This window comes from Neodiprion fabricii, chromosome 6 (assembly GCF_021155785.1).
Source record: "Neodiprion fabricii isolate iyNeoFabr1 chromosome 6, iyNeoFabr1.1, whole genome shotgun sequence".
Lineage (NCBI taxonomy): Eukaryota > Metazoa > Arthropoda > Insecta > Hymenoptera > Diprionidae > Neodiprion > Neodiprion fabricii.
Window position 1 is genome coordinate 30579004 of NC_060244.1, and position 24337 is coordinate 30603340.

The 24337-nt window shown below is 35.4% G+C and overlaps 3 protein-coding genes and 2 long non-coding RNA genes across 13 annotated transcripts; 3 read left to right on the forward strand and 2 right to left on the reverse strand.

The window, feature by feature from the left end:
- Positions 1–2928: 2928 nt before the first annotated feature.
- LOC124184565 (forkhead box protein N3-like) lies at positions 2929–11229 on the reverse strand. Of its 3 annotated transcripts, XM_046574420.1 has the most exons (7): positions 10869–11229; positions 9902–9985; positions 8709–9115; positions 7943–8385; positions 7318–7621; positions 7132–7237; positions 2929–6774 (listed from the first exon to the last, which is right to left on the reverse strand). In XM_046574420.1, coding segments are annotated over exons 1-7 (1632 nt in total). In that variant the 5' UTR covers positions 10871–11229; the 3' UTR covers positions 2929–6488. The 3 variants fall into 3 exon arrangements, with proteins under 3 accessions (XP_046430376.1, XP_046430377.1, XP_046430379.1); XM_046574421.1 differs by lacking the exon at positions 9902–9985 and having other exon boundaries at positions 10869–11224; XM_046574423.1 differs by lacking the exons at positions 9902–9985; positions 10869–11229 and adding an exon at positions 9386–9513.
- On the forward strand, positions 9598–12371 carry LOC124184569. The gene is made up of 2 exons (XR_006871215.1): positions 9598–10790; positions 11280–12371. It is a non-coding gene; the product is annotated as an uncharacterized LOC124184569 (long non-coding RNA).
- An 80-nt stretch (positions 12372–12451) lies between these two features.
- LOC124184563 (zinc finger FYVE domain-containing protein 1-like) lies at positions 12452–17086 on the reverse strand. 6 transcript variants are annotated; one of them, XM_046574408.1, is made up of 7 exons: positions 16956–17086; positions 15427–15909; positions 14930–15196; positions 14487–14859; positions 14016–14277; positions 13488–13935; positions 12452–12774 (listed from the first exon to the last, which is right to left on the reverse strand). In XM_046574408.1, exons 2-7 carry the CDS (start codon positions 15905–15907, stop codon positions 12551–12553), a joined length of 2055 nt encoding a protein of 684 aa, XP_046430364.1. In that variant the 5' UTR covers positions 15908–15909; positions 16956–17086; the 3' UTR covers positions 12452–12550. The 6 variants fall into 6 exon arrangements, with proteins under 6 accessions (XP_046430364.1, XP_046430365.1, XP_046430363.1 ...); XM_046574409.1 differs by lacking the exon at positions 16956–17086 and adding an exon at positions 16420–16949; XM_046574407.1 differs by lacking the exon at positions 16956–17086 and adding an exon at positions 16214–16949.
- On the forward strand, positions 13829–14822 carry LOC124184570. Its single transcript, XR_006871216.1, has 2 exons — positions 13829–13956; positions 14051–14822. It is a non-coding gene; the product is annotated as an uncharacterized LOC124184570 (long non-coding RNA).
- A 782-nt stretch (positions 17087–17868) lies between the features above and the next one.
- LOC124184568 (GTP-binding protein Rheb homolog) lies at positions 17869–22064 on the forward strand. 2 transcript variants are annotated; one of them, XM_046574427.1, is made up of 5 exons: positions 17872–18611; positions 18780–18851; positions 19020–19227; positions 20177–20306; positions 21061–22064. In XM_046574427.1, the coding sequence occupies exons 1-5, from the start codon at positions 18563–18565 to the stop codon at positions 21148–21150; spliced, it is 549 nt and encodes a 182-aa protein (XP_046430383.1). In that variant the 5' UTR covers positions 17872–18562; the 3' UTR covers positions 21151–22064. The 2 variants fall into 2 exon arrangements, with proteins under 2 accessions (XP_046430384.1, XP_046430383.1); XM_046574428.1 differs by lacking the exon at positions 18780–18851 and having other exon boundaries at positions 17869–18611.
- The last annotated feature ends 2273 nt before the right edge of the window (positions 22065–24337 follow it).

Below are 24337 nucleotides of genomic sequence, written 5' to 3' on the forward strand. Positions count from 1 at the left end.
GTTCACCAAATTTTTTCTGTTTTCTTCTCCTTAGGTTAAACAACAAATTTTTCATAAACAAAAACTTAACAGACACAATTGTACGTTAATACCAGAGAACTTGGTAACTATATACTTACATACCTTATGCGATTTATTACAGAGACTAGCATTAATTGTAAGTACCTAAATGACTAATAGAGTAATATACATCGTCAGCATACATGTAAATACATCAGAAGCAAACAGGATATCAAAGTTTGTCGATATTAAACCTTCACTATAGCAGGATCGATCCGTTAACAATGTGTGTGTATACAGTAAAATTCTTTGATATTAACGTTGAAAACAATTTGTACATGGAAAAACCGTACATGTTATCCGACAATAATAATAATAATAGTGATGATGATGATGATGATGATGATGATGATGATGATGATGATGATGATGATGATGATGATGATGATGATGATGATGATGATGATGATGATGATGATGATGATGATGATGATGATGATGATGATGATGATGATGATGATGGTGGTGGTGGTGGTGGTGGTGGTGGCGGCGGCGGCGGCCGCGGCGGTGATGATGATGGTGGTGATATTGAGGAAACCGGCTGATTAAAGAGTATTTCTTCCGATATCAGGTGTTACTGGTATATTGCTTTACATGTTATGTTACGTTGCTAACCATTTATCTTAAGCTAACTTAATGACCAGCTACCTCTATTGTGATGATGAATGGATTCAAATGCCCCGCCCCCCTTTCCCATCCCCGCCTGACCAGATACTTTAGAATAAGCTACATGGAAGAACAGACCTTCAGTCGTAGCAAACGGAAGCTAGCCTTAACAGTTTAATAAATTTATAAATTATTACTTTAGTTACATCACTATACAATAGTCTAGGGTACATTGTTCTTTTGTCCCGACTAAAGCATGTAAATGGGAAAGTAATGCCAATAGATATCAAAGGTAACACATACATACATAATGTGACACCAAATTGATAACCTCATATGATGTTTCACAGTTGTTTTATGATATCTATCATTGAATGCTCGTAAAACATGTTTCACAATAGTTTTATTATTGCTGTTTTCTTGTTACTATTATCATTGCTATTAGAACGATTATATTGCTTTGAAGATAACAGTGGAAGAGATATCATTTCGTTCACTTTGATATCCATAGCTATTATCTTCTCAATGTACTTAGTCTTGATGCCCCTATACATATAGTAGACTAGCTACGATCACATAAAAAAGATTTGGCAGCACGGCCCGTCAAGGCTTTATCAATTTATAATTCCATTGCTGTATCAAATCATAAACAATTAATAAAATAAAAATCTAATCCAATTATTTGGTAGATAGTTACAGAATAACAAATAATGTAAACATTAACTGGATTATGTAATTCCACTCTGAGTACCTCGGAGTGCTCGAGATTCTTACTGCGCAAACTTTGCTATTTGAAAATACCTGCACAGAGGAAATCGAACTAACAATTGACAATTACCGAACTCGCCTGTGGTAAGGAGGTAGAAAAGCTTCAACTCCAAGATTTGAAAAATGCTGACCAATGACAAAATTTATAACCAATGGTTTTTATATTGATTTATTATTGAATAAATAAAACTATGACTTCTACTTGCATGAATTTGCTAAATAATTATTTAAGGTCATTGAGGGAAGCTAAAAATCATCCAAATTTTTAGCTAACATCCTGTAACTATCCATATATAAATATACTTGTACACATGTGTACATTACCACCACGCAAACATAAACAACATTGTTCGAGTCGTGTCACGGCACGTGTCGAATGTTGAACATGGTATTAAATTTGCTAGATAATAATCTTTTAGAACTTCAAACTAATGAACCATGAAGTAGCGAATTATTAGGAAGAGCTTTTATCACTCGGGCAGAGCCCTGTAAAAATATACCTTCTCTCTATATAGATTTTACTACGCATAACTTTAGTCAGGGACTTTTTCCCATGCCTGGATCCAATTCAAAGCTTTCACTTCTCAGCTCATTGCCGTTTGAAATCACTCACACAAGTAACAAGTTCGTTAATCATAGAAGTCGAATACTTTTATACTGTTTAATCACGGTTGTAATACCGGAAAAAGCAGAGTTTAGCTTCAATTTCTTGACAGTTGAAAAAAAAATAGCTGTTCATTAATATAATTTTCTATGAATGCAGCAATCCAAAAAGAACTCAAATAACACGAAATTTCATTTCTACACTAAAAAGCTTTTTGTGCAGGTACTGGACAAAATAGTTCATCGACATTCTGGCTCACCATCATCTTCTCCTCTTTAAACTGCAGAAATGGCAGAATTCACAGAAAATACCATGTTCGGAAATACACATCCGTCAAAGTTACACATACGAATTGACTACTAGTGAACTTATTTATTTGTATTTACCAGAAAAACTCCTTTAAACTAATCTCAATCGTTTCATAAAACCAAACAAGTTAAACTATTGTGCGATTAAGCTTCTGTATTTTTCGGTCGAGGCACATTTGAATTTACTTATTGCCTATTCTGCTGACGATGAGCGTAGTAGATGAAAATACTTTGTAATTGGCGCAGGTCAGGAATTAGTCCTAAGATGCGTCGTATGGTTTATTTATATACAGCACAGCTTAAAATCATCTCAGTATAGCCGCGGGAAGAGTAGAAATCGCGAAAAATTATGGATTTTTCTGGATTACTAATCTATGGTAGCATGCATGTTGCAAATTCAAATTTTCGTCGAATTATAACTTGCAACGTACATACCGCATGATATATTTCGACTATGTTATTAAACCAACCGACAGCGAAAATAAAACCGATTTCGTAACATAAGTCCAACGCAAAAACCAACTGTACCCACAATTTTGAACATGATGTATAGATGAAAACGTGCATTCTTTCAACTCGGTGTTTTTTTTTTTTTTTTTTTTTTTTTACTGTATAAGGATGGGAAAACCGTTTTTTCTCTATATTACTAGTTTTTCACTTCTAGAATGAAAACTAATGAAGATAGTTGTAGAGAAGAGTTATAGAGAATTAAAATGAGCTTTAGATCGACGCTATGCGGTCTGTTTCAGCCATGAAAAAAAATCCCAAAATTCCAAAAAGTAGGACGTTTTTTCAATCGGATTTTTATAGTAGATTATGTACTACAAATCGTCCGTTCATACCATGGCGTTATTTTGCGTTGAAATGGGTGAAAAATGCATCCAAACGTCGGGCTAAGCGTCTGAGTGCGCGAAAAAGCCGATTGAAGGTGCTGTGCGCTTCCATTACTACATACTAATTTGTACTTAAAAAAAAAAAAAAAAAAAAAAAAAAAACTCAAGAGTTAGAAACATGCACGTTTTTATGTGTAAACCATATTTCAAATCGTCTTGCAGTTGGTTTTCAGGTGAGATTTAAGTTACGAAAAAATCTGTATCGGCTGGTCTATATATATATTTTTAAATATATTACCAATTTGTCTATCGAATAATATAAACAATTGTATCTCTATACATATCTACAGAAAAAAAATGTATCATAGAATTTCTCTATTATAATTAATTAGACTTTCTAGGAGTTTAATATGGAGTTTTGTTTTCGATGATGTTAAAAATTTTGTTGTTCCAAGTTTACATACGAAAATGTTTTGTATTTGCTAACGATTGAATTATTATTTAATAATATGTGTACTTAAGATTTAATTTTAATCATTATTCTATTATTGCTTGAAGTTTAGTGCTATTGGGTTGATTTTGGCATTAGGCGAGCTGCGAAATCCGAGCATACAGGTTTACTTTGAAAAGCACTGCCATATTCATCAATCAATGGATCGAAACTGTATAACTCAAATGAATACGTACAAGGGGATTCAGTATCATATACTGGAAAAATTTTCTCTTTGTCATCTCAACACTGTTAGCAATTTAATACCCCCTCCAAATATTCATCTACTTCTGCACACCCAAGTGAAGTCGATTTTGACCACTTTCAGTTTAGGGGGTTCGAATCAAGGTTGACAGTGCTGTCGTCTAACATATGACCATTGAACAACACACTCCGAATCGACTCGATGCGGCGCTACCATTGGTTAGAAACTGCTAAAACCAACCTTACTTTCGACCTGCTAAATTGGCAGGGCAGAGGGGGGGATTAGAATCAACTTTACTCGGGTGTTTAAACTTGTAAGTATTGTACATAAACTAGAATTATTCTGATACATGGATGAAATGATCAAATTTAAGTATTTCAGCAAACTACTAATATTATCGTTCTTTATCAGAGTGTCAATATAATTCCTTCATTTAACATGCAACAGAAGAAGGTTTGTCTGCTTCTCCAAATATGCAAGACCACTCCGAAATTATTAATCGGGCGTTGTTCCTTAATTCGCGAGAAAAGGTTTGTCGAAGCCGTCCTAACTTGTGTGTATATTGGATATGTATTAATGATTAGAATAACCAAAAGAAATGTGAAATTTTTACCCACTTGTGCAGTAGTACTTTTTTTTTCCTCTATTCATAATTTATAACTGTAAAACGTAATTTAGTACTTATGAATTAGGCATTTCATACTAAAGCGACCTACTACCGATCCTCACCCACTGTAACTTTTTTTTAGTATTAGCAGAGTAAAAATTTTTAATTACCTGTTCGGAAGCCAGTCACATAAATAAGTTGAAATTATTCAATTTCACTAACAACTCGTAGTTAAAATTCTATTTGTTCCACGGAAAACTTGTAATAATTTGTAGGTTCCACCAAGTAAAGTCATTGATTAGTGAAACAGCTTTTAGGGAAAATATTCGCAAATCAGGACTTGGTCGCCATTATCCTTTGTTCATCTTCTTTTCAATTTATATTACAAATCCTTTATAAAAATGGAAAGTTTTACGGATTACACAAGAGCGGAGGTAAATCTACTTTGGATGCTACAATTGACCAAGTGTTGAGGAAATGCGAAATACCCTTGTACACTTGACATACTGAAAAAAAGAGGTCAGTCATATACCGGGAGTTTAACGTATGAACTATATTCACTGGCAGATAGATTACTACATGTAAGATATCACTTCGGTTACCTCACTGCGGTTAGAATCGTTAACTTTCTTGGAATCTTCCCATTATAAATAACAATAAAATGTCCAGTAAATCAATTTTTTCTGTATCAACATATTAATCATATATCTATCATCTTTTGGTGTACCAGATTGCTTAAGTCTTTCGAGAATCTCGAACACTGATTCAATGTGTGATCAGATTTCAATAAGGTTACTTGTACAGAACAAATGACAATCAATGGAATAATTGATCAGCTCTACAGCTGTCTTGTATATAAAGTTTCAGGAAGTACACACATAATATAACACGAATGCAGAACGTTTGGTTTCAACCGAGCATTAGTGTGATATATGACTCACGCCTCATTTGCAAAATGTTCAGTTTACGATTGTATTGCACATTTTCAGTGTATTCATTCAATGTCAGTATTTAAACTAGAGCTATTCTTACTTTTGGTGAGGCATAAAATTTTTTTTTAACTCAACAACCAATTTATCGTAGCATTTCCAAAAATCAATAACAAATAGCAATGTAAATATTCCGATTTTCGACTGATTTTGGAGAAAAATGGAATACAGAAAATTATTCAGTAATATTTCTTCTCTGTCACTTCATGTCACAGAGACATTTGTTTCACTGTAATGAATTTTAGTACAACACAGATTTTTAACCACCAGTTTGCACTAAAAAAATTTTTAAAAATGATTTGGTAGCAAGTACCTACGTAATAACCTTAACATCAGTTTAATGGTGAAAAAAAAAAAAAAAATCTGAAATATTCAAATTGCTTTTCAATTACCCTTACAATAGACTAATTGGAAGTAAAAATTCCAAATGGTAAGTGTCCGTGGTAGATCGATTTGGTACAGAACACCCACGTAGGCGTTTACGACTAGTGCGGCTGATCCAGGAAGACTCGCTTGTGATAACTTTGAATTAAGTCCAGCAAGTATAAATGTTTGGCATCGCACTGACTCAACACTCCAAAACTTATCCACATTATTTGGCCAATGGTTAATGACAGACTTTGAAAATTTATGGGTTGCACGTTCCACGTGAATGGTCTTGTTTGTATGCAAGAAAACGTAGTAGATAAGAATACTCTATCTCTCTTCGAATACCAAGACATGTCAATTTGAAAAACATGTTAGACACCATAGCGACACACTGAACAATCACTCATCCATTGCATCATTAACGATTCTATAATAAATACGAAATGAAATAGTACGGAACACTCTTTAAAAGAATGTGAGAAAAAAGCAGTTGAATTTTGTTTAAACCCTAAGAAACTGATAGTTATTGTGATCAACGACCGCTACAGAATAAGTGACATTCATTGTCATTAAGCTGTCAGCCTCGAAGCATTGACAATGCTTAGTCACCATGCGCAGTGTATTGCAATATTCTTTGCAGTATTCAGTACTAACCCCTAACTTGTTTGAGGTATCGGGTTCCGTCGCCCCATTCTCGCCAGCGCCTACGCTTCTTTTCAGAATTATTGGAAAACTCACTTGGATTAGAGTGCCTTTTCACTTTCGAAGTTTCATGCATTTTCATCGACCCAGGTGGATCACTGCGCGTCTGCAATCTTCCTTGAATAAGAGGTGTACTAACTCCTGCCAAGTTTAAAAGCGCATCAGCACCCTCTGCTATTTTTCGTTGCTCGTCAAAATCTGTGCCGGCCACATCTGAGCCCCCGCACCTCTTACTGTAAAGGAAATTTTATTATACCAAGTTTTAACAGTGTACCGCATGGGTGGCCACATGTGACGCATCTGGCTTTGATATCTCCAAGTGGTTTGTACCTTCACTAGAATGCCTTATTTGAACTATCATTGTTCCTTGACTAAAAGATATATCACAAGATCCGCCTCGATTTGTTCTTACGTACCTTCGGAAACTGATTAAGAAATGAAGAAATTAAGTCTATTGGATGTGAAAAGAGATGGCTCTGAGCCGCAAATGTTTGATGTTCCTGCTACATGGTATTTAAAATAGATTCGTTATTCTCTCATTATAGAGTTTAACCTAACTTCTCCAGATTATAGTACGTATATTACTTTACCTTTCTAATTTGATTGATGTAATACAGCTATAAGTGTGGTCTTCGCTCGAGCTCCTAGTAATTATTGGTACTAGCTTATCTGTTTCTACCAATTTTCTTTTACGGTCTGAAAATTCACAAACCACCTATTACAAAATACTGTTAATAATAATTATACTATCTCCAATATTCTAGCAAATTTCGTACCTTTGTTATGACTTAAGATAATCGGTCCATGCTTGAAGGATAACATAGCAGCTGCTGCAGCATCTACATCGCTGTCGATCTCAGCCTCCGGACTATCCCCTATATTACTAGAAGCAAGACGTTTTGACAAGTATGGGAATAAAACTGGATCCGGCAGACGTGCACTAGCATTTTTTCTAGGAATTTTTTCAGGTGAAGAGAGGTTCTGAGCAGTTAATGGAGGAAAAGGCGCTCTGGATAATGCTTGTATCAGATTTGGACGATACTGTGCATCAACCATCCACAACGATCCTTTTCCCAAGTTCTGGAATCAGAAAATGTATGAAAAACGCTGAATGATTTGAATCGGTAATATTTACGTAACAAGCATAGAAAAAAATGGTGTACAATTCTATGTGAATATACAAAGAACACAAACTAAAGAAAAAATTCTGCATCAATTTAAAGCACACATTTCTGTGACAAATAAAGAAGAACGTTCAACGTGCATCAATTATCTCTAAACATATTGATCTATATATTTCAAGTAGGACTACAATGTGGAAATCATTATTGACATTGAAATGAAAAAGAAGCATATCCTTGTGACGTTTAGTTGATTCAAATTTTTTCTGTTGAAACTTACCGGCGCTTTTTCTACTTTGCGAAAACATTTGTTCAGGCTCAAATTGTGCCTAACAGAGTTCTTCCAGCCTGTAGGTGCGTTTCTGAAGTATGGAAAGTGATCCAAGATCCATGCATAAACTTCTTTGACAGGTAGTGCTTTGACAGGACTGTCTTCAATCGCCATGAATATTAAACAGGAAAAAGAATATGGCGGTTTACTGTTCCTGTGCAAATGAGGATCGTAAGGTATGTGAGTTGGATGTTTGTTACGATTCGACACTGGCAAATTGTTGTTACTCAAAGATATCTTTGCCTGATTATTTTGTACCGAATTGTAGTGGTTTTTTACCGACTCCTGATAAATCTGCACTGATTTCTGGTAACTTTTGCTTGTATTTTGGCAATTTTGCCCCTGAATCAGCATTAAATTTGTATTATGTATTTTTGTGTTACCCTCGACAGCTGTAAAAATAGAAACAATTTTTGATAATCATCTTTTCCATTATGCCAAATGATAATAAGAATGTTTTCCCCAAAAACCTGGAGAATGAAGTGCTAGCCACATTAACTTTGCCCGATGCTGATATATAAGACTGTTAAATAAAAGGTGAACTTAAGGTTCAGGCTATACTGTATATTTTTCTCTCAAGTATGAGACTATGAATTAAAAAATCTCCGTATCGGACATTGTACACTCTCTTTGGTTTTCGAAGCAATTTTTGCAATTCTAATGTGTAGTATATCTTATAGTTCTGTGATTCTTCCAACAACTAATAAGCGTTTACCTGGAGAGTAGCCATCATCTAAACTTGAAATGGAATTTGTGTTTTCTGATAAGTCAGCAGTGTCATCGCAAACATTATTGTTCAAATTTATTGTCGTTTGCAAGTCTTTTGCAGGTCTAGAAATTTCTAAGCCTTTTAATAAATTCTGTTGATGCAGCCAGCTGAGAGAGGTCAAATCATCGTCCGAATGATTGGTCTTTTCTACAGATTTATCAATTATGCCGACTTCCTCATGGATCCCATCAACCAAATTTGATTCACTAAATACGCTAGCGTTGTCTCCCTCTTTCAAAACGTAAGCTGCATCTCCGCAACTAAATACTCGAGTAATCGGTAGGCCAACCGTGCCTTCGACATCGCCAGCATCTGGTTTATCTGGAGCCATTATACCTCCGTAATTTCGGTCACTGCAATGAAAAAATCGTCATTGAATATGACTTGTATTTCTTCAAATTAATTTCAAGTAAGGTTAACAATACAAATTCATCATTGAAAAGTGCCTTGGATAATCTGTTCAAATAATGAAATTTTGTGGAACTCTTGAGAAATCGCAGTACAAAGAATCTATTGCTTTATAATTTGGGAATTTGTTTTGCAAAATATCTTGTGATATTGTAACCATGTCTCGGCGTTACATATGTATGTTGCGATGTTGATATTTCAACTTTAATACTCACATTACACGCAAGTAAATTCAACAGCATATCCGAAAATTTACACTGCTTGGATGTCCAAGCATGATTATTTAAGATCCGAAGCACAAAGTTTGCATGTAGCAAACTGAACTATTTCGGAAAGTGAAACGCTATTCGTCGGGGAAAAAAAGATTACTTCCAAATTCAAATAATGCCTTCGTCTAAATGGCTGTAATCACAAATGGGGGGTATCACGTGCCACTTGCTCCAGTCTCGATGGGACGCAGGAATAAAACGCAGAGTGAAAAAGCATCGTTGAAAAAATCTGTTCTCGCCTATGAAATATCCGGGCTTAAATTAACGCGCCTAACCTCGGTCTCGAATCCAGAGTACCTGCATCGTCATTTGTTTATTCACTAATGAGCGACAAAATGGCGTCAGCTTGTACGAGAACGGTTAAAAAAAGCTATGCACTCCTCGCTTAACTAGCAATTATTAAAATTGGTTCACTTTGGCTTGGATACAAATTGATCATTAATGAAGAACCCACTCCCGTACCTCTTCAAATCTGTGTGGTAACTGCGTCGGTGAAACTTAAATGCATTGAAAAATGGCGTCAGATAGTTCCAGCCTTCGTTATACCTGTGTTGTGCGGAACAGCTCTTCACTTTTTGCAACATGTCAATAGGAAAAATAATGCGCCGAGAGTTTTTATAGTTGGAGCCGGGTTGTCTACTAAAAGCATAGCCTCAACCAAACCATATCTCCTTGTTTATATGAATAGTCATGAATCGACGTGTGTATGCATACACGCGATACGATCATTACCATGTGTATTTATATCGTGATCACTGTTTCACGAATAGCTTGAAAATGTTTTGCGCAAGTTACGTCGGTAATATGTACGTATTAACCAATCAAATAGGATGGAAAATCCTTGCAGTGTATTTATATTTAAATTCAGTTTCGTGTTATCAGCAAGCCAGGACTCGTGACGGGGAAGTTTCAGGCTACTGAATGCAATTACTTGTTGAATTCAAATATGGAGTTGTAGATTGATTACGAAACTCAAGCATGCATGAAAATGGCCACGGCATCACTTGCAAATGGCATCAAAATGGTGTAAAATTCGAAAATAAATCAAATTTCTTCTCAACTATTGGATCTAGTAATAAAAATTTGCACACTCAATCATAAAAGAAATTTAATTTTCGGAAATCCATATTTCATACTATGTTTCCAGTAGCGTTATCCGCAAAATGCTACAGTGTGGCGAAATAGTAAGACGTACTAGGATGCATTTCAAGCCATACGGCTTAATATGTATTTGCGAAACAAAGATCGAAATAGCATTCAATTTGTGTTTCGGAACAGTTTCTCTGCAGAATCTCAAATGGCACGCATGAACTAATATTTTGCGTCTTTGGAATTTATTTGCTCAGACCTGGTACGTTTATTTATTTCATAAGAAGACGAATTAGACGTAAATATCTTCAAATATAATTACAACTACTGGGTCACTTACATATTCGAGAAGATAAACGGTGTCCTTAACAACTTTTCTAAAGACGGGCATCGCAGCACACTACACAACACCCAGCTGATCACGGCACCATGTTGTGACGACAAAATATGGCTGCGGTGACGTCATAACCTAACTTTCCTTTATGGATCGAGTTTGACTTGTATGCACGAACGCGGTATACGTGACAGAGATTTGAGCTTCAATAAACCAGCAATATTCGCTTACAATTTCAACGTATGATGACACTCAACCGTATTATACATTTGTTATTCTAACATTGAATATTTACATTCAACGAGTACGTATTTCGTCAGAACTACGTGCGCACGCGCTATCTGTTGCTATCTGTTCTGTTTTGGTTGTTTTGTGCTTCGATCACGTGGCAATGACTCCGTTTCCATCTGTCGCTAGATCCAGGGAATTATATGCTGGAGCATGTTGGTCTTATCGGAGCACACGTAACGCACCCTTGGTCGTCGGGCCGATTAGAGATGTAGACAATTAGCGGACAGAAGAACGATCAATGTTGACTTTTTTTTAATCCCCTTTCTTCACTTCATAGTTCAATGAAATGCAATGTTGTAATTCAATAGTTCCCATAGTCAGACTGTCGAATATTTGAATAATTATAGTGTATTCCACATGTATTAGGGTGTCTCATTTTATCTTGTATTCAGGGCTATTTTGAAAGATCTCTATTGAATTCATTTTAAATCCCTTAATGACCTAGTTCAAGGTAATTAACAAATTCCTTTGATATAGGTAATGCCACAGGCCATCAATTATGTCATTAGTCTGCCACCTATTCTACCTTAATTTATAATGATATTCAAAGAGTACACATACTTATATTAAAAACTCAATAGGTTGATGCCAATCAGCCTGTTATATTCATCATACAAAATTTATTTCGTTTCCAGGAATCATGCTTGAAAAAGGAAAATAAAATCAGAATACACAAATACGATAGAATAATAATATTGGAATAGGTACTGTCACAGTCTTATGTCAAAATTAACGATATTGCAATGACTTTCACACTAAAACGGAATTGGAACAATATGACGATTGTTAAAGTTACAGGTTATTTTTAAAAATGTGTATAAGAACATGAAAATATATTCACTGCTGTGGTATTTTTCTAAATTCTTCCTCATGTAAGCATCCTTTCACATAACATTACTGTTCGATACAGACTACAATAACCTTCAGCTAGCGTGCAGTGTTATGGAACAAAGGACTCGGGTTCAAATCACTAGCGAATCAAGGAAGACCTGAGCAACAGCCTGCAAAATGTATACGACATGGCAGGTTGTTCAGATGCTGAATCGACAAGGTGAATTTTGAACTCAGTCTGGCTGCACCTGGGCTAGATTTGCTGCAGTTTTTCTTTCCCCCCAGTGTTAAAAGAAGACGTTAATATAGGCAATAGCAATAACAATTGCTAATAATTTTAAAGAAATGTAACGCAGGATGCTTTGGGGAGAAATTTGAATCTTTTCATTGCAAATAAAAAAAACATTTGCAATGTCTCAATAACTGTCACTTATCAATGGTTATTTTTAGAAATTCAGACCATCTAATTTCTTTGATGGTCTTTACTCGACATCAGGATAACAATTATTTACATTTATATAACTCTTAATAGCTCGCCATCAAGTTATTAAAATAACAGTCATTTTTCAATCGATCTTGATGCACAGATCACACACACGAACAGATTTATCCCAACCACGTCGAGTAACTGGCTTTCGATGAGTAGAACAATCTTGACAAACCCCGCGGCCACAATCCCTGCAGTGATGTAAAGGCACTGTGTCTGAAAAATTTACCGCACAGACACAGCAGTTTGTTACTTCCGAGTCAGGTACCCAGTAGCTTGGCCTCACTGTATCCTTGATCAGTGCTGAATAAACGAGAATATTTTGTTGTCACACAAGATGTTCATTGGTTGTCATTATAAACTTTATAAATGCAACATTGTATTCGTAACATTCAGGATACTGCATTTGAAGTCGAGTAATCATATTCTTTCGATATCACTAACATCGGATGAAATTTTTCTGTATGATAGGTTGTCTAACGTCAATGGCATATTTCATTCTCTGATATTTCCTAGTTTTCTCAGCACTAATATTGCTTTCTTCCAGGGTACATTTCAACTACCTTTACCGAATATACTCACTTTTCTCGTATGCAAATTCATTGAATTATACGCATAATATCTTCGATCTAAGTCAAAATAGTAGCGACTTTACGAATTTCATTCAAGTTTACCTAATCACGGTTACTTAACATTTTAATGAAGATTCGTCATTCCTACTGGAAGAAAATAGATGATGATTTATGTATTTACGTGAAAGAAAGTCACCCCTAGCCATTCATTCAATTCAGCAGGTGTCTTGAACAATGAAATTTAATCAAGAGGAAATCGAGAAAATTCTAGAACTGCCCGAATTTTCTGGAATTTCCCTGATTTTTCCGGGCTGTATCTAAATCCAACGCTAGATGCCTCGTATGATAGACACGTCTATCCATAATCAAATAAATACCCAATGGCAGGTAACAAAATATGTTACTGAGAAATCAGAATGAACGGATGAAGGATAAAGTACTTACACTTTGAGTAACTCAAGACAGTTCCAACCACGTTCAATGTCGAAACGACATGTTCGGTAACTTTCCTTGCGCTAACATCTTCGGAACTTTCACTCAAATCTTCATTAGAATTATCGTCCTTGTCAAAACATATATCACAAACTCTAACTGGTGTGTACCAATTTCTTAGTGGCACTGGTTTTGTTTTTGATGAGCAGGTGGCACAAAACCCTTCACCACAAGCTCGGCAATGGTGCTTTGTATCTGTTGGGCCAAATGGAGCTTTGCACTTATGACAGTGTTTAATTTCGTTGTTGGCCCGCCAGTATGTAGGAGCAACTTGATCGGCAACCCAGGATGTCAATAGTTTTGTCGGTTGAATTGATGCATTGGTTACAGCTTCAGTTATATACGAAACACCGTCAATAACTCTTTGAGCAGTATTCTGAGATGCCAGTGAAGCATTAGCCTGAAATGAAATGGACGAAGGGTAAGATATGTTTCTTAACGAATATCAGTGATTAAGAACAACTTTTCCAAATGACATACCGTAGTCCAAACATGTGTTATTTCTGTTCTAACAGCTGCATCCTCAGGATTTTTATTTCCGTACCAAAACTGTCGACTTCTATATATCTCACCACAGTGTGGACATTCTATCACGTATCCAGACCACGCATACTTGGCGAATCCATACCAGCTTGCATCACTCTGGGTTAGCGTACGACTAGTGACAACGACTTCACTTCCGTTGCCATGACACTTTTTACAAATGTAGACCAAGTTTTCATACTGATGCTGGTAACGACATCTGCAATACATTATATTGTTAATTATTTTGCATATTCAGAATTCATTTGCAATCAGGTCAAAATTAATCAGTATTCATTGTTGTTTTTTGTTCCATTTTGAAGAGTCCAGCATTCAAAAATATTAGCTAGTACTTCTATAGGAACCTATCTAAATTGAGATTGTTCATTATGAATTTGATATGATCAGTAATAACGGAAGTATTTCAACCTGGAATCACTAGCATGGGGTTTGCCTTCACGCAGGTGTCCCATACTGTTGATGCATCTACAATCACAGCTCAAGCACTTGACAGTGCAAGTAAAGTACTGGTCAGGAAATAGGATGTTTGACAAGTTTTCAATTTCACCAGAAAATTTATCATTGAGTATTTTAAGAGTGCCATAGACCAGGTGAGGCCTCCTAGCAGAACGAACAGTCGTATTATCCAGCTCATTTTTAATGGCCCTCCTCAAGGGTTGATAATCTGTTGGCGGATTTGGCGTTTCGACACCAACATACTTTATTGAGCTAAACGCTTCAATTTCCAACCGCATCTGATCAAAACGTGCTCTTAAAATATCCTCTGCACTTTCTGTTGCATCTGTAATATTTAAGAAGTTATGTTTGCAAATTGGTTTACTTCTTGCTTTATGATTAATGGTTTTACTTACTACTGGACAATGTTCTGGTATGCCGAGTCTCATGAAACACTATGATACTTGGCCCAAGTGCACTCAAAGAGCCGTTCATACCTTCTCTTTGCCCAACAGCTTGTAGTGCATTTTGAAAATGGTGACTGTAAGCTCGTGATGCAGCTCCAATAAATGTAAATAAGTCTCGGTTAAGTCTCTCAGAGCGAGTTCTATAAACTACAATGTCAGACACCGCGAGAACTTTGAGCAAAAGTCTCATTCGTTGATTTTCATGAGCTGTTATTCCTGAAAATGTAGTGAAAGCAAATTATTCTATAATGTTGTACTAAAAACAAGACAAGTATTAGGCCATCATCTTCTACAACGGAAATACATCAATATATTATATTATTGATCGGAGATTAAGTGAAGTAATGTGCATTAAGTGCTTCAAAACTTCCCCTGTGCTGTATAATGGAATCAGAATAATTATAAGCTCTTCCTGAATCATTAATGAGATTTACTGATAAGTCTACCTAGCAGTCCTTCGGTATCCAAGCAAATTACTTTTAATGTGGGATCAAATGCTGCCCAGACCCCGAGTGTACAAGAGCTTTGCTCATTTGAAGTTCGAAATACTTCTTGACCACCAAAAAATACTTGGTTCAACGTGTGGCTCTTTCCATCCCCTGTGTTGCCAAATATGGATACAACTTTTAACTTTACATTTTTACCGCCACATTTTAAATTCTCAATAAATTGTTCAGTGCTTGAAACTTTGAGATGCTCTCTTCCATCAATTAGTAAAAAGCTGTGCGATTCATTTAATGGTTGCACTGAAGATTTTTTATGAATCGTCGAATCATGCCATGGTGTACTTCCTCCACTAGGTTTCTGGTTATCACGATCATTGGATAGAAGGCTATCCAAACTTTCCATTATTGCTGAACTGGTAGGCTTAATTTTGCAGCTTTGTCGCATCAGATCTTCCACATTATGACAACCCAAGGTGGTCATATCTAAGGTAAGAGGATAAATACGAAACAAATAAAATATGTTCAAGTATAAAATCTATGACCATCGGAAAGGAGTCAAAATTCTCGATAGATACCATATACTTTGTATACATATCAGTATATTCTACTTGATGAAGTGGGAGATCTTACATTATTGCAATAGTGTCCAATTATTCTAATTTTAATAACTATCCAATATGACGTAGAGATGGTAATTGATGAATAATACATATTGACGGTGCTGTTTGCACACTTTTACGCTTAAGCAATGACTCTTGGCGATTGAAAACTTGTGCTCAACCCATACCATCGATGCATACATGACTTCATTTATATACCACACAACGTCTTCAAGAGATAGGTTCCCTTTCATTTGGTATTAGTATACCCTTGTACCACACTTGTCCGTGCCATTGTACAATATTTATAATATATAATTATTTACACAGATATGTTAGATAGTTATTAATAATATGTCTTTAGCAAAAGCAAGTACGCATCAAGTATACTTCCCTCACCAACTGGAACACAGTCACACAATCGTGTTGATAAGCGCAGCACAAAAAATTTGTCAAGTTTTTTTCTCAAGGTGATCCTATTAGTGTATACAGAGAATATGTGAAACAAAATTTTAAAATGATCATCGACTTCTTAACTGATCACTACTTTTTTAAATTTGTAAATATCCGATCCTATTCTTTCGTTTAAGAGTTACCCGTCATAGTTCGGAAACAATTATTACACTACTAAAGAAGGGCGCTAACCGTCATAGAAACATTACAAAAGCGAAATTAAATTGCCGAAACTTTGCTAATGTTTTGATCATAGTGTATTCGAGGATGACATGTCAGATGAGTGCTTAATTTATTGCAGTTAGTCACGGGCACCGAACTGTGTGTGTAAATACGTGGTGAAGTTCTCATAGGACCAGAACGGCATGCAAATCATCAGTTCAAATAACGAACTTCAGATTAAAATTGATAGGTATAAGTATCCTGATAATATGAATTAAAACAATCGTATTTAAATTAGCAAACAGCCGCAAGTACTTGAACATTTCTAGTAGAAAGGAGACGGATGAACTGTCGGCGGGATAAGCGAAGTGCGTATGTATGTACAGCAGCAGTCATGGATCTGATACCCCTGGAACAGGCAACCCAAATTGCACCATCAACCTAGTACGCTATTTCCCACCTGTGTCTCGATCAGCCCCTTGACACACGTTGCTAAAAGTGGTTCGCAAAATGTCCCTCGATTCTGCCGACAATCTCCACCACTAGTGGCGCTAGTAGTTGTCTGACAATCTTGTGCGTGGTCAGCGAGGGCAGCGAGCGTGTCAGAAGTCTACTAGCGCCACGTAGAGGAACTAAAAAACGGGGACAAAACGCGTACAATTTTTTGGTATACGAGCAGTGGTGAGTGTCAGGGGCAGCTCCCTGCAACTCCGTGTTTCAGAAAACGAGTCTATGTTGTCACACTCGGTAAAGAGCGTTAGTACAGTTGCGCGGTTTGCGCGATTACCTTTACGGCCTTTACGGCGTGCAACCTGTACAACTGCACTGCTAGCGCCCTCAATAAGAACTAAAATCATGTGACATACTAGGTTACTCTTTTTACTTTTTCACTCGATCTAGTTGCAGGGGGCTGGTCAGGGGGCTGGTCTCGATCATCATGGGCATCAGAATACCGCAATAGCATTTAGTAAGTTGCTGCCTAGTCATTGGCCAATAGGAATACCAATAAAATGGGTAATTCGCATTCAGGGTGCTCCAGGTAGCGCCTCCCTGCTTTATCGGCGTATTCCTATTGGATAAAACAAAAAACCGCGACAGGAAAATAATTCGGCAGGATTTTGCTGCCCGTGAAAATACAGCCTAAATTGACGGGTAACTTCGGATGCCTATCCCAAGGGGGACAGATATCGTGACCGTGAGGGTCACAGTAATATTCGTTATTGTCTTCCTTTTCCGGATACTTTGTTTTCGGTCCGAAACGAAGTGCGAGTTCCATTCTATACGAATTATGTAACAATGACTCCTAATCTCTGACGTCGGCTGCATCGCAAGTCATTTGTCACATAATTCTCATAGAATTGAGATTGCATTTTGTTTCGGACTGAAAACAAGTTAGGCGGAAGCCCAAGACATTTAGGAACATTACTTTACAATACGTAATTACGAGCTAGTAAACACAAGGGCAATATCCAAACTCATTCGGGTTCAGTGACGATTCGGTGTACATCCGAAAACACCCGTTTTTACTTGTTGCGATAAAAAAGGACACTAATGCAATTCACGTGCAGTCTACGGACGGTACGACAGATTCTCGAAACAGCCCACGAATACTGCCATGATGAAATCCCAGTAGTCATTCTGAACATATCTTCAACACGCATCTCACAATCATATTCACTTGTGTTAAACGTGTGGTCCTTGCTTTAAGTAGAATGCGTTAATCTCTTCAGTTAATCTCAGTTAATCTTTAAAGACGAAGTTTGTACGGTTCACCACACTCGGTTCATATTGGGATTGTTGCAAATTTAATTTCGCTCCTTGTAGCGTTTGTTAATTATTAAAGTCAAGTACTAGGTTGTCGAAATTTATTCATGAAAGTTTAACCTGTTATGGACCATTGTCAGTTTATAAATTCATGAAGAATGCCATCAAAACAGAGAAAAATAGCCATTATGGGCTATAGATCAGTAGGTGAGTCAAAAATTTTTACATTTTCAATTCATGATCTCATATATTTGATATTCATTCTTGTTAACCAAATAAATACTTAATTTATCTCCACACTCATGCAAGAATATCGCGCGCGTGTTTACTCTCATTTAACTTCTCGGTATTGACTGTACTTCGTCAATTTTTAAGGAAAATCATCCCTCAGCATACAATTCGTCGAAGGGCTATTCGTCGATTCGTACGATCCAACAATTGAAAATAGTAAGAATTCTCAAATGAGTCATTACATAGCTTAATTTTTTATATCGTAAGTTTTACCAGTATGATATTATTCTTAGTATTAATATTGACCTCATTACTACTTTCTAAGACTAAGAATTTCATTGAAATCACTTCGCAACTTTTACATCTACAATGCAAATATTTTAGCATTTACCAAGAGCACTCGTGTCAATAGTCAAGAATATGAAGTGAAATTGGTGGATACAGCTGGTCAAGATGAATATAGCATATTTCCTACCCAGTATTCTATGGACATACATGGATATGTATTGGTCTACAGCATAACTAGTGCAAAAAGTTTCGAAGTTGTACAAATAATCTACGACAAGCTATTGGACATCACAGGCAAAGTGCAGTATGTAACTTTATACCGCAATGTTGTTGATGATTTCGTGACCATGGTTATATAGAATTTATTTATACCGCATCGATATTCTTCTTTCATCACCTGAAAACCTGAATCATTATCTTTTCTGTAATGCAATATTTTACATTCCTTGATCAATTTCATCGGTTTTTAGTAGATGGATGAATATTATGGATATCCTCAAATTCATCTTACATCTCTATTACTCGTCAATGCTTCCTTTGTGATTAATGAAAATTTTTGGAGTTTACTCCTTGAGAAACGATTCGAGTTATAAGGCCCGGTACGGAAATTTTATGAGGAGTAAAATCAAGTCTAACACGAAAACTTGAGGTGTTACATAGACAGAGACAAGCATATATATCTGTGGGATTGAACGTGCAAAAGAATGAGATGGAATACATTATACAGCGTATCCTATACTCGGGGTCTCCTCTTTGTGCGATGCTTCGTAGTCTCACTGTATAGTTCACTACCTCTGGTCTGACAGTTGAATGTGTGTGTATGTTTGTACGTGTGTGTTATGTGCCTGCGTATTACGAAGTTCTGCCGCAACTTGTATACTGCTGCCGAGTACAGGGTATGCATGCTTTAGAATAAATACATATAGTAGCATTTATTGTATCGATACAACGTACACAAACAGCAACCTAACCATCAACTTTTAATGTTTTGATTTTAAAATTTTTTTTTTACTTCTATGCATTGATACGTGTATTTTTATGTACTAAGCTTTTATTGAAGTAATGTAAATAATCCGAATAATTACAGATATATGTTTGTTTCTCTTATCATTTTGGAAGATGCGTTCATTTACCTTCTTTTTCTATTCGATATATATCATAATTATCGTTCGTAAGGAGTAAACTCCAGTCGTGCGTCGGAGTTGACACACACACTTTTTTTTTCCAAATACAAATGAATTATCGTGTTTCAGCGTGCCGATCGTTTTGGTTGGTAATAAAACTGATTTACACATGGACCGAATGATATCAACGGAGCAGGGGAAGCGTTTAGCAGAGACATGGCATGCCGCCTTTTTAGAGACAAGTGCAAAACAGAATGAGGTAGCTCGATATCCATTAATTTCTTAGCTAATAAATGTAGGGCATAAACGACGCTCAGGGAGGTTCACTTCTTTGCCACTTCGGAAAACAAAAGGGATTAGTTTTGGACACAGTCGGTCTTTCCCGCCAGCCATGCTGCACAGTTTCTCACAGACCCTATAAACTGGCGCTTTTGCTCATGTTTGTGTTGATTATTCATAAATGATGTAATCAAAATAATGCAAATTTTTCGTATAACGTCCTAAATATCTTCTCTATAGTTTCAGCAGTTCTTTGTTCAACCTTCTGTTTGATTAATTATTTTCAATGAAAAACGCAATATATCATTGGATATTCCAAGAAAGCCGATGAATAAAAATTGACTTTATTCGTTTTATTATGAGTAAATGGGGCACACGAAAATTTTCAAATAATTCAAGTGTATCTCTATGGTCATGGAGAGAGTGTTGAAAATTAAAATAAAAAATTTAACCCCATTTTCATGAAACTAGTGAATTTCCTTAATATTTGCTCTCGCCAAATTTTAAGAAAATGTTGGCAACATGGTATTAAAATTTATAAATTTCTACCCACTGTAGTAATTTATTCCAGAATTTGAATTTTTAAATGTTGCAAATTCTGTTGATATCGTATTTTATATCCCTGAGACTCACATTGCATTAGATATTTTTCTAATAGACGTCACAGCTGAATAATCATATGGAAAGTACATATTGCTTTAATATGAAATGTTATTTTGTTTGGAATGTTTCAGTCTGTTGCAGATATTTTTCATACATTATTGGTTGAGATCGAGAAAGCTGACGGCAATGTACAAGAAAAGTCTAATTGTATTATCTCCTGAATTTTGTAGCTAAAATATTTGCCCGCCGTTACCTTATTTCGATCCCTTTTTTTATTCGAGCACTTCTTTATCCATTTATAATCCAACAAGCTTTTTATCTTGTCAGTAACTCTGATAACTAGGAATAATAATGATCTATTTGATTAAGCATTGTAATTATTTTCTATACTGTAAGAAAGCAAAATAAAACGATCTTCTCTTGAGCCATATATGGCAGTATTAGATATTGATGTGCTCTTTGTTAAGCTGACGTAACATAACCCGCGGTATAAAATGACTTGTGTTTCACAATACACTAGTAAGGCTAAATGTATGCAATTAATATTGTTGAAAAATTTACCATCGCAGATTTGAAGACATGTTTTGACTGTCAAAGACAGGGGGAACATTTTGTCATGCCAAATATGCGTGTTCCTAGTGACACGCACTGGTAACTATGTACTAATTATGATCATCGGACTTCTATAAGCTTTTTTTTTTATTTATTTATTTTTTTGTAAGTGAATCCGTCAGGTATATGTTCTTTACGTCCTGCATTTGGAAATTGATTATTCATTGAAAACTTAGTTCCAGTTTAGGAAAAGTTTAGGAAAAGTAAAAAAAAGGCACTCACATGTTCTGCACATTTATAAAACACTGTAATATCCAGTTTTGAAATACGTTGTTATTATCGCGATTGATACACCACAAAAAGGATATCGGAAACTTATTGCTGTTACTGAAATTTCCAGAGCAATAACCTCGAGCCACGCACTCCACTCAAAGTTAAAACTAATTCTTACATTGTCAGGTCCGTTATCTTCTACATGGTGTTGCCGAACATGACAAGGAAAATGTAAAAATTAATATATTTTGATCTAGCATATTGTGAATTATGTAATGAAGTACAATAAAGTAATATTATTTGAAAAGAATTCATAACGATTGTACAATGAATTATTTTCATCTGATCAATGACATTTTGTATGAGTTGCAGATTGAGCAGAAAATAGCTCATAATTTTCCGATACACATGCACAATCAAGTTCTGACAACGCATGTTTTAAGCAAATGAAACAAGCATAATTATGCATGAATAATATATTACTTAAAATCAACGTATACTTGTGCACCAACTCAGTGGGGAGGAGAGTCAGATTTTATGAAATTATTAATAAAGACGCTCGTATCATAATGAACATGAAAGATACAATTTATTGATAATTTGCGGGATATATAAGTTTACATAGAAAGGACACTTTTCACAAAATGCGACTGCCAATATTAGCAGGATAAACATATATCCATAAAACAGCTTATATAACATCATATAATCAATCTTATTGTTGACTTAAAATCCTTAAAAAGCACATTTTGTGGCCTTTCAATCATAACATGTGGCGTTATTTCTCGATTGTACTCGGTGAGCACTGATTGCAAGTTCAGTTTTTCTAGTTATTAACGAATAAAAACATATAACGTGAATAAGCCAAAGAAACCATGCTCAGAATAGATATACTGCACTAAGCAAGATGGCCATTCAAGCATCTCAAGGCTACATGTATTTGTCATAAAACATCGACACTTGCGAAAAAGCTATAAAATATATTCTGATAAGGTACAAAAAGATTTCAATTTTACAGGTGGTTAATCTAAGCCCCAAATTTACTTATAGCTATTTAACATATTAACACATTTTGTTTATGCTGACATCGATTTTGGCGACTTGAAAACTACCGAGAATAATGTTAGTAGTTGCAAACCGTGTGGCACAAACTTTATTGTACATCAACTTTGTGGAAGATCATCTACCAATGGTTTATTCAATTAACATTACGAGGGCTCAAAGTTCGTAGGCAATATCATACATACAGACGTAAAAGCTTTGACTTTCTCAAGTGCAAACCAATCATCTAATCACGTCTTCATTTTCCACGATAAAAATGTTTATAATTGGACATGAAACTTAAACATTTTATATTTCTTCTTCCTTTTTTTTTTTTTTTTTTTTTTGGAATTTAGTATATGCTTTTTTTAGCAATAGAAATGGGAGTAAAGTTTTATCCAACATAATGCATTAAATTCGGATGTTAATAAAATTTATGAACGATTACAATGATCTGGTTGAATTCAGGTGATACAAAAATATGCATACATCTAATCCAGACACGGTTCAGTGTATAAATGTATCCACATACAAATTCAGAGTTTTTCAACGGACTACTGTTGAATCGATGTGCACAAAGTATACACATGACATTCACGCCCATTTGAATCTAATAATATGTAAACGTATTATGAAAACGACACCTATTGTGCATTCCATTTCAACTCCATTAGGTCCTGTGCCGCATATTTTTTTTCGCGACATTTTTTCTGGATCAGTAGGTCCTTGTAGACATCTAAATTCATTTTTTACATTTTTCTGAAAAATCCCTTACGAACAATAAGGGTCAAGAAATCGTGAAAAAACATCCTGTATTTTGAAATCGGAAAAAACCGCAGTATTTCATCCCAATAGTTGTGGCATAGCTTCTTTTTGAGGATTCATGAACAAATTTTTACCGACCGGAAAACATTTGAGATTTAATTTTAATGATCATTTGCCCGCGTTTTGGTTAAAAAAAAATGTTGTAAATGACTAGACACCTAGAAAGACATTGTTTACCATTACGGGGTTTTGTGTCAAAATTATCGAAACAAAATACAGCAATTTTGATATGTTTTCAGGTTTTACGAGCAATACGTTTTTCACAAGTTTTAACGATCACTGCTCATAGAGAATTGTGCAGAAAGACGTGAAAAAAAATTGAGGGGTTTTTGAAGTCTTACTATAGCCATAAAAAATATGAGTGTCAAGACCTGGTCGAATTGACATGGGATGTTCCATGTGCATAATACACAGCACGTTTATACTCTCATCTCAAAGTTTTTTTTAGTGGAATCGTTATGCTTCACAGTAAAATAATTTCGAAGGTTCAGAACTTAATTTTGTAATCAGGCTATGAAATTACTATAGGTTACAAGCATAAACAAAAATATAGACTAGTTGACTTTCGAAAAGAAAAAATGATTCTTGCATCTCCAACTCAAATATAAATGTCAGTTGATAAAAAATATATATATATATATATTTTTTTTTCTTTGCCCCATCACTATTTCAATATCAAAAAAATGACGAACGACAGTATATTTTTAAAATTAATCA